Source organism: Mytilus trossulus, chromosome 13, assembly GCF_036588685.1.
Source record: "Mytilus trossulus isolate FHL-02 chromosome 13, PNRI_Mtr1.1.1.hap1, whole genome shotgun sequence".
NCBI lineage: Eukaryota > Metazoa > Mollusca > Bivalvia > Mytilida > Mytilidae > Mytilus > Mytilus trossulus.
In genome coordinates this window covers 62,713,701-62,724,742 of record NC_086385.1, presented here as the reverse complement: position 1 = coordinate 62,724,742, position 11,042 = coordinate 62,713,701, and the positions used below count along the sequence as shown (strand labels likewise).

The window sequence follows — 11,042 nt, the reverse complement described above, 5'->3', positions numbered from 1 at the left end:
ATAATTCTCTTCTTCATGATACTGACTATGTTAAAGAGATAAAAAAAAACTCATAAATATAGTAAAAGAACAATATGCCGTCAAGATATATAGAGATGAAAATTTACAAAATATTGACAACTCTGAAATTGAATTTACTGTTGATGACCAGTTATTTTTAGAAACTCTACTCACAGAAATACGTGGCAAAACTATTTCATATGCCTCTTAGAAAAAAAAGGCGGGTATAAAAATTGAAAATGAAATTATTTCAAAATTAAAACAATTAGAAGAAAATGCTCTAACAGTAGAAAATCTGGAAGAAATTGATCAGAAAAAAGCAGAACTTAAAATGTATAGACAAAAGAAGGTTCAGGGACAATATGTTAGGTCAAGAAGTCAGTGGATTGAAGAAGGAGAAAAACCTACTAATTTTTTTTTAAATCTAGAGACTAGAAATTATATTGATAAGACTATTCAAAAACTTACTTTAGAAAATGGTGTTATAGTGGAGGAACAAAAAGAAATCTTAAATCAGACAAAGGTGTTTTATGAAAAACTTTATAGAAAACAAGATTGTTTAAAAAAGGTTGATTTAACACGGGAATGTTGTTATGAGGAGATACCAAAGCTTAGCGAGGATGAAAAGCAATTATTGGAGGGAAATATTAATTTTTCTGAATTAACTGCAGCATTAAAGAGGATGAAAAATAACAAAAGTCCTGGATCTGATGGTTACACTGCAGAATTTTTTAAATTTTTTTGGATTGATATTGGTAAATTTGTCCTTAGATCTATAAATTTTGGGTATGGGAAGGGCCAAATGTCTGTCACCCAGAGGCAGGGAGTGATTACATGTATTCCAAAAGATGGTAAACCAAAACAATTTCTTAAAAATTGGAGACCTATTACTTTACTTAATTCTACATATAAATTGGCATCAAGCTGTATAGCAGAGAGAATAAAATCTGTTTTGTCAAAATTAATAAGCTCGGATCAAACTGGTTTTGTTCCAGGTAGATATATAGGCGAAAATTGTCGATTGATATATGATATTCTACATTTTACTGAAGAAAATAATATTCCAGGAATTCTCCTGCTGATTGATTTTGAGAAGGCATTTGATTCCATATCTTGGTCATTTCTTTATGATACATTAAGATATTTTAATTTTGGTGAATCTGTTATATCCTGGGTTGAAACCTTCTATAACAATATAACAGCTGCGGTGACACAAAACTGCTGTCTGTCAGAATTCTTCACTATAGAGAGAGGCTGTAGACAGGGAGATCCTTTATCCCCTTATATTTTCTTGCTATGTGCAGAAATATTAGGCATTTTGGTAAGAAATAGTAAGGAGATAAAGGGTATTACTATAGATGATACAGAGTTTGTACTTTCTCAATATGCAGATGATACATCCTTGATATTAGATGGCTCGCCAGAATCGCTCGATGCATCTCTTCGTGTTCTCCAATTGTATGCTGAAATCTCGGGACTTAAGATAAATATAGAAAAAACAAGTGTTATTTAGATAGGTAGCAAAAAACATAGTCAGGATCAAATTTGTGTAAAGTGGGGATTGAAATGGGGCTCCAGTACATTTAAACTACTTGGAATTACTTTTTCAGTCGACCTAGATAGAATGATTAATTTAAATTATAGGCCAGTTTTAGATAATATAGACAACACTTTGAAAAAATGGTCAAAACAGTATCTCACCCCCTTTGGAAAGATTACCATTTTAAAAACTTTGGTCATAGCTAAATTAAATCATCTGTTTCTATCTATCCCTAGTCCAGATGAGAATATGTTACTTAATTTAACAAATAAAATGTATGCTTTTATCTGGGATAATAAACCAGATAAGGTCAAGCAAGATCTTTTATGTCAAGATTATTATAAGGGTGGTTTAAAAATGCTAAATTTAAAAGCATTTATACAGGGACTAAAACTTACATGGGTGAGACGTTTGTATAATTCGAATTCAAAGTGGGTGAGATTAGTCTCTATTGTTGAGCAAATAAATTTTATTGAAATAAGTTATATTGGGCCTATTAAAAGGTCATCAAATAAATTTTGGCAAGAAGTTTTTGATGCTTGGAAAACCCTTAATCAAATTAGAAAACCAAGATGTATTGATGAAATTCTATCTTATTCTTTATGGGAGGTAGAAAACTTTAAAATTGGTGGTTCAAGATTCTACTATAAAAACTGGGCAAATGCGGGAATTTGGACAGTGCAAGATTTGTTAGATGACCAGGGCAAAGTTATGTCATTTCAAAATTTCCAACAATTATATCAATTTAGGCCAAATATTTTACATTATTATGGAATAGCACACTCGCTTAATGAGTGGTTAAACACGATAAATATTGAAGTAAACGAGAGAAAAATTCATGCAATAATACCTTTTAACATAAGTATCTTTTTTGAATCAAAAAAAGGTTCAAAAGACATGTACAACATATTGAATGAAAAATATATTACATTTGCTGCAAAGGAAAAATGGGAGAACCATCTTAATATGACTGGTATTAACTGGAAAAAAATACACACTTCGTGTACAAAATATAGTAAAAGCACTAAGCTTAGCTGGTTCCAATATAGAATTATCCATAGAATTTTGGGAACTAATTCACTACTTTACAAGATGAAAATAAATAGTAACAACATGTGTACATTTTGTAAAGAAGGACCAGAGACCATAGAACATTTATTTTGGTGCTGTCCGATGGTCGCCAGTCTCTGGCATGCACTAAACATTTGGATTTTTGAAATGACAAATATTGAACTGCCTTTGAATATTATGATTATTTTATTTGGTATCTTAGAAAATGTTAAATTGAATTTTGTTAAAAATAAGATTATTCTTTTTTCAAAATACTACATCTACCGAACAAAACTACAAGAAGTTTTGCCAAATTTAAATGCTTTAAAAAACTATTTAAAGGAACACTTGAATTTAGAAAAATACATTTCATTTAAAAACCTCTCTGTAGAGGAATATAACAAATACTGGAGTCCCTGGGCCCCTATCATAGAATAAATAATAATTGTTAAAATTTGATTGAAACACCACTTAATATGCATATCGCAAGAACAAGTAAGACGTCAATGTTATAAGATATTTATTTATTTTCAAGCTACTTTTGCACCACCATATATATTCAATTGTTGTTTTATTATATAATACTTCTTATGTGTTAAAATGCCATTCTGTACACCTTTGTGCATACATGTTGTGCTAGTCTATTTGTTACAATAAAGAAAATTCATTATAAAAAAAAAAACACACTTGTAATCGGCACATAACAAACATGCACTTAACTAACAAACTTGTCATCAGCACTTCACTAACAAACTTGTCATTTGCACTTCACTAACACACTTGTCATCAGCACTTTACTTACACACTTGTCATCAGCACTTAACTAGCAGACTTGTAATCAGTACTTTACTTACACACTTGTCATCAGCACTTAACTAATACACTTGAAATCGGCACATAACAAACATGCACTTATTTGTCATCAGCACTTAAATAACAAACTTGTCATCAGCTCTTTACTTACACACTTGTCATCAGCACTCAACTAACACACTAACACACTTGTAATCTGCACATAACAAACATACCCTTACCTAACAAACTTGTCATCAGCACTTAACTAACACACTTGTAATCGGTACATAACAAACATGCACTTAACTAAGACTTGTCATCAGCACTTAATTAACACACTTGCCATCAGCCCATAACTAACATACTTGTCATCAGCACTTAACTAACAGACTTCCAATCATCACTTAACTAACACACTAACACACTTGTAATCGGCACATAACAAAGATGCACTTTACTAACAAACTTGTCATCAGCACTTTACTAACAGACTTGTCATCAGCACTAAACTAACACACTTGTCATCAGCACTTTACTTATACACTAACACACTTGTAATCGGCACATAACAAACATGCACTTAACTAACAAACTTGTCATCAGCACTTTACTTACACATTTGTCATCAGCACTTACCTAACACACTAACACACTTGTGATCGGTACATAACAAACATGCACTTAACTAACAGACTTGTCATCAGCACTTAATCAATACACTTGTAATCATCACTGAACTAACACACTAACACACTGGTAATCGGCACATAACAAACATACACTTAACTAACAAACTTGTCATCAGCACTTTACTTACACATTTGTCATCAGCACTTACCTAACACACTAATACACTTGTAATCGGCACATAACAAACATGCACTTAACTAACAGACTTGTCATCAGCACTTAATCAATACACTTGTAATCATCACTGAACTAACACACTAACACACTGGTAATCGGCACATAACAAACATACACTTAACTAATAGATTTGTCATCAGTGTAATGACTCCCATCTATTCTTTGCGGGCATTAAATAATGGACTTCATTAAAGATAACCGTTTTATTTATTGTCATATAATCCACTCTATTAACACAATGTAGCATGAATAACAAAGTTATGCTGGTGCTCAATGAATGATTACAAATGTTGACAGGTAAGTATAACTCCAAACTGAACGTGAACATCAAACGGTAAAAAGCTGAAAGAACAAATAAAAACTTAATATAAAACCTATCAATCAAAAAGATTTGCCAAAACATACAAAAATACAAAGTTGGCTTATGACACTAATTGTGTTCCATACATTCACATAAAAAATACAAGTATTAACAATATATCAAGTTTGGTAACATAACTGTGAGTCAAAACTGAGTGTGTACAGCTTTTAATGTGTTGAAAACTCGACAAGTATAAAAAATTATGTATGCAAATTATGACACGAATTGCTTTCCATACTTTAAAAATATCGAAATGAGGGGGGTGCTATGAATCATACAAAAATTACCAAAAAGGGTATTTGAATGTTTATAGAACATTTTTTTAGTTTAAATGTTCTCTATGTGTTTACAAGTAATAACAAACGGTTGTGAAACAATAAAACAAATAATCTGGTGACGTGGCATATTTTGTCATCATTATCATTTACCCAACGTTTTATACGTCATCAAAACACTATACATGTTATATATGTTTACAATAAACAGTTCTTCAGATTGTCAATATGCTATAAACTTACACTGTGCCGGAATCTGGCAGATATATCAATAACTAATGCTGAATCATCAACGTGAGCATGTAAATATGGGGAAATTACAAAAGAGGGGAAAGTAACGAAGAAGATAGTAAATGTAAGTCAACTTTCGGAAACATCATGAAATAATTACGGACGATTCAGTACACTCCCGTCTGGCATGCTATTTATGCCACTACACTATTCACAAGTTCTTGACAATAGCACAAGTTCTGTCACTGGTCTAATGAAGAAAGCTGGTTTCACACAGTCTTTGTCCACAGTACGCACTATACGAATTTCTACCTTACGTACTAAATTGTCAGCACTAGGGAATGTTTTAGTGACTATTCCCATTGGCCAACTTAAGCGATTAACTTGATTGTCCTTGAGCAACACGACATCTCCTTCTTGAATGTTTTCTCTTTCTTGTGTCCATTTCTGTCGAACTTGTAAAGTTTGCAAGTATTCCACTCGCCATCGTTTCCAGAAAACGTTCGAAAGGTATTGTACACGCTTCCACTGTGCATAATACATGTCTTTACAATCTAATGACACATCCTTTGGAATCAATACACTAGGCTTTTGAGTGATGATAAGATTAGGTGTGAGAGGTAATGGCTCATCTGAGTCCGTAGGTACACAAGTTAAAGGCCTGGAGTTAATTATTGCAGACACTTCCGCTAACATTGTTTCTAACACTTCATGTGATAGTTCTTTTCCTGGAAGTTCTGATAACATAGAGTCCAGGATTGATCGTGTTGTTTTTATCATTCTTTCCCATATACCTCCCATGTGAGATGAATGAGGTGAATTGAAATGCCACTCTATGCCATTACCATATAAATGTTCCTTTATTGGTCCATCTTCTACATCAATACCTAGTTGGTCAGTGGCTCCGACGAAATTAGTACCTCTGTCAGACCTAATTAGTTTTACTTCCCCTCGAATAGCTATGAAACGTTTGAAGGCGTTAATAAACGACAAGGAAGTCATTTCCTCCACTACTTCTAGGTGAACACCTCTTGTGACTAGACATGTAAAAATGATGGCCCAACGCTTTGCTTTCGCAACGCCACCTCTTGTGCGTCGGCTTATGACGGACAAGGTCCGAAGGTGTCGATACCTATAGATGTAAATGGTGTTTCGGGGATCACACGGTCCTCAGGCAAGTCTGCCATTTTTTGTTGTTCGGTATGCCTGCGAAGCTTGCGGCAAGTTATACACTTGTAAATTATTGATGAAACAAGACGCTTTTCACCTACTATCCAGTATCCTCCTGTTCGTATCGCTCCTGATGTAAATTGTCTTCCTTGGTGTTTTATCTTTTGATGAAAATACCGAATTATCAAAGTTGCAATCCAATGTCTTCTAGGTATCAAGATTGGATTCCTTTCATCGGGTTGTACATTTGCCATTTTGATACGCCCACCAACACGCAGAATGCCTTCATTGTCGATAAATGGACTTAACTGCAACAGTGCACTATTTCCACGGAGTTGCCTGCCATTTTTAATACAATCGATTTCGTCTGAAAAGATCTCGCTTTGCACAACTCTAACAACGAACATCTCTGCATCTCTTAATTGACACCTAGTTTCTTTTGAGATTCTATTAACAAGAAAGTTCTTTATCAGCGCAATTGATCTAACAAGTGACTTCCAGTTTCCAAATCTTTCGAATCGTTGTGATCCCAAGGAGAGTTTCTCAAGACTCGTTGTTTTTCTAGTTGTAATGTCAGGACGTATTTCTTTATCGGTGTCGGGATTGATCAGAGAAAATTTTTCAATAGTTTGATCGGCATCATTTTTTATCACCGGACCGGATAGCCATATACTATTTTCTAATTTCGAAGGAATAATTGATCGAGTTGCCAGATCGGCTGGGTTGCCATCTGTATGCACATAAGACCATTGCTCGGAATTTGACACTGTGTGGATTTTCGCAACACGGTTTGACACATAATTGTAAAATCGTCGTGATGAATTGAAGATGTACCCTAGTACAACTTTACTATCGGTATAATACTGAATATCAGACAAAGGTATATCTAACTGGTCGGATATTGTTTGTCCTATTTCTGTTGCTAGCAAAGCTCCACATAGTTCTAAGCGTGGAATCGTATGACTGTGACTGGGTGCAACCTTTGCTTTCCCCATAATAAAACCAAAATTGTTATCGTCATCTAGTTGTAGGTAACCAACTGCGGCTATTGCCTTCTCTGATGCGTCGGAATAAACGTGAATCTTCCTTGTTTTTGCTGAACTAAATGAAGTAGATACAAACCCCCTTTTGAATTTTACTTTTTCAAAATCAAAGAGTGACGTTCTCCAAGATTCCCACTCGTTGTAAACCTCTTCTGGTAACGGTTCATCCCACATGATCTGTCCTGTCATAACTGATCTTAGCAGTAATTTTCCTTTAATAGTTACTGGCGCTAAGTATCCAAGAGGATCAAATATACTGTTTATTATTGACAATAATCCTCGACGAGTATACGGTTTGACATCTCTATCGATGCAGTACATGAAAGTATCAGTTTCAAGGTCCCAGTTCATACCAAGGCTATGTTGTATTGGAAGAATATCGGAACTAAGGTCGAGATCCTTAAGACTTTTTGCAAGATCTTCATTATCAAACGAATGCATGACTTCGTCAACATTTGAAGATATCTTGTGTAGTCGAATGTTACCAATAGATTTTAAAGCTGACTTGGTTCTCTTCATGAGATCAATTGCTTCGGCGCTAGAAGGTTTCGAAGTTAAACCATCATCAACGTAGAAATCTCTAGTGAAAAAATCTAGCATATCGGAGCCAAACTCATTTTCTCCTTCCATGGCAGTTTTTCTAAGTCCGTATGATGCAATAGCAGGACTAGGACTATTGCCGAATACGTGCACACACATGCGATACACTGTTAGAGGTTCGTCAAAATCATTGTCGGTGTACCAGAAAAATCGTAGATAGTCTCTGTGTTTTTCATCAACTTTAAAACTGTAAAACATCCATATCACCCATAATGGCCACTTGCTCCCTACGGAAGCGGAGCAAAACACCGATAAGATTATTCGTCAAATCTGGTCCACTAAGCAACACATTGTTTAGAGACACTCCATCAAATTGTGCAGAGGAATGAAACACAGCACGAAGTTTCCCAGGTTTCTTGGGGTGATAAACCCCGAATATTGGCAAATACCATTGTTCCTGATCATCGTTGATATGTGGGGCCTTCTCAGCATGACCCTTTTCTAGAATTGTATTCATGAAAGTGAAGAAATGTTCACGTTTCTGAAGATCTTTGCGAAGATTTGCATCTAGACCTTTGGCTCTTTTCCATGCTAGATTTCTGTTATTTGGTAGAACTTGACGATCTTGTCGAAACGGTAATGGGGCGGACCAATTACCACTTGAGTCCTTCCAAAAGTTTGTATCCATAGATTCTATAAATTCTCTGTCATCACGAGACAGTCCAGGTTTATCATCATCAGGACGGCGAATAAGCACATCTTTGCCAATGTTGTCGTATGCACTTTCATTAACTTCAAGTGTACGCACTTCATCAATTTTAAGTTCACTTGTACACGGTGGAAATATCGATATTCTATCGGAAGAAAGTAAGTATGTCTTTTTAACACGAGTTTCGTCCGGATAGTTCAGTTTTCCGAGACAAGTTTCACCAATAACTGTCCATCCCAGAGAAAGTTTCTGTGCATAAGGCGCATTCCCAGATCCAATTCTTTGATCAAGCCCGTGATGAGCAGAAATGAGATCACGTCCAATTAAGAGCAAGATTTCGGACTCTTCGTCAAGAGGTTCGATAAATTCCACGAGATCACTGAGATGATTATGAAACAAAACAACTTCTTGAGTAGGTATTTCGTCTTTAGAATCTGGAATGAGGTTACACTCTAAAATGTCAGGCACATGTAATTGAGTTTGTTTATCTAATGACTCGACGACTAAACCACTAAGCTTTCGACCAGATGCTTGAGATTTTCCGGAACATGTTGACAAGGTAAAATCAGAGACACTCGTTGATCCAAAGTAATCGAAGAGTTCCGATTTTCCTAAAGTCCTATTCGATTGATCGTCCATTAAAGCATATACTTTTAGCCTTCTATCAGGATTGTCACTACGATACACTTCTACCGGTATTATCTTTGCGCATGATTTGCCACCAAATTTATCCATGCAAATCTGTGTGCATGCTGATTGTATAGGAGTTTGAACTTCATTTTCCACATCAACAGGCTCCCCGCCATGACCTGATGGCTCTGTAGACTGTTAATCTCGATTTTTTATGTGCAGGGCTGTAGGGTGATCTGTTTTTCCACACTCCCCACATTTGATTGCGTTAGGACAGTTCCGTTTAAAATGTGATGCTGACAAGCAACATCCGAAACATAATTTGTTCAACTTCAAAAATTGTCTACGTTCTTGTATTGGCTTTGACTTGAATGTTCTACAATCATTAAGTGTATGGTTTGTACCATGAATCAAACATTTCTCACGAGGATCGACACTTTGACTCCTTTCATTTTTTGTTTCAGCGAAGTCTGTTTTCCTGGTACGAACGTCATTAAGTTTCCCATTTGTTGTTGGTAGTTTATCGTTAAAACCAGTGTTTGCCTGTTGACTGTCATATACAAAACTTGGATTGTTCTTTACCTTACTTTGTTGCTGAATAAACTGAGCAAAAACATGAAATGGCGGATATATTGTTTTGTTTTTATCGTTATAATTAACGGCCATACTAGTCCACCGTTCCTGAAGCTGATATGAAAGCTTAGCTACGATTGGCGTTACACCAACTGATGAGTCAAAATAGGAAAATATAACTTTGTAATTGTCATTTTCTTTCACAGATGATATCTCTGACAAGATGTCTGACAGATCATACAACTTAAAATAATATTTGTTTGTAATGCTTGGAAAAGCTGCTAGCTTTGTCTTGAGTGCACTATCGATAAGCTCTGGGCTACCATACCTTTCATTCAATCTCTCCCAGATTAGCTTTAGAGCTCTTGAGGGATTGTTAGTATTCGCAGCTTTGATACTTTGGACTTGTGTTTTAGAACTAGGACCAGTCCACTTTAACAATACGTCTATTTCCTCACTTGAATCTGCATCAATCTCTTTCACTATTTTCTTGAAACTGTCCTTCCAAGATGGATAATGCTCAGGTTTGTCATTAAAAATATTAAACCTTGACATTAAGAGATCACGTTTTAGCAAGAAACGTGTGAAATCAGTAGCAAGAGTTCTATCACTCGGATAAGGATGATTGTCTGACACATGCGTATCTGCAATAACATTTTTTCTTGGAATGAACGAGTTGGCGTGCGGGTCTAATGTTCCACTAACATGTGTGTTTTCTTGATCGATATGAGTTGAATGTTTGTTTTCTTTATCGACATGAATTTCATCAGTGTTTTCTTTGTCCATCTGAATTAAACTAATTTGTTTCTGAACATGATTAATATATGCAGCAGTTTTAGATTTCGAATCAAGCTGTGGTTGATCAGGCAACACTTGTGACATATTTTCATCGCATTCATTTTGCAAAGCTTCAGCCTCTGCTTCAACTGCTGCTGCTTCCTTCTGTCGAGAAAGCAGGTCTAAATCAGCTTCAATGTCGGCTTTCTTGCGTTCTACTTTTGCTGATTCTATCGACTTTTTTTCTTCTAGAAGAGCCTTCTCCTTCAATAATAAAGTTTCTTTCTCTTCAAATTGAACTTTCACCTTTGCAGCTTCAGCTTTGGCCCTTGCTCTTGCAAGAACTGACGAAGGGGAAGAACTATGTGTTTTTCTGGATGAGTGGCTTCTCCTAGAACTTCTGCTAGCCAATGAATTTTCTCTCTCTATAGCACGTAAATCATTAATGAATGTGTTCATTCGTTTACTTTCTGTTTCAACA

At 35.4% G+C, this 11,042-nt stretch overlaps 1 protein-coding gene across 1 annotated transcript; it reads right to left on the bottom strand.

The window, feature by feature from the left end:
- Nucleotides 1–6,219: 6,219 nt before the first annotated feature.
- LOC134694564 (uncharacterized) lies at nucleotides 6,220–8,031 on the bottom strand. Its single transcript, XM_063555579.1, has one exon. The coding sequence runs from the start codon at nucleotides 8,029–8,031 to the stop codon at nucleotides 6,220–6,222; it is 1,812 nt and encodes a 603-aa protein (XP_063411649.1).
- Nucleotides 8,032–11,042: the final 3,011 nt, after the last annotated feature.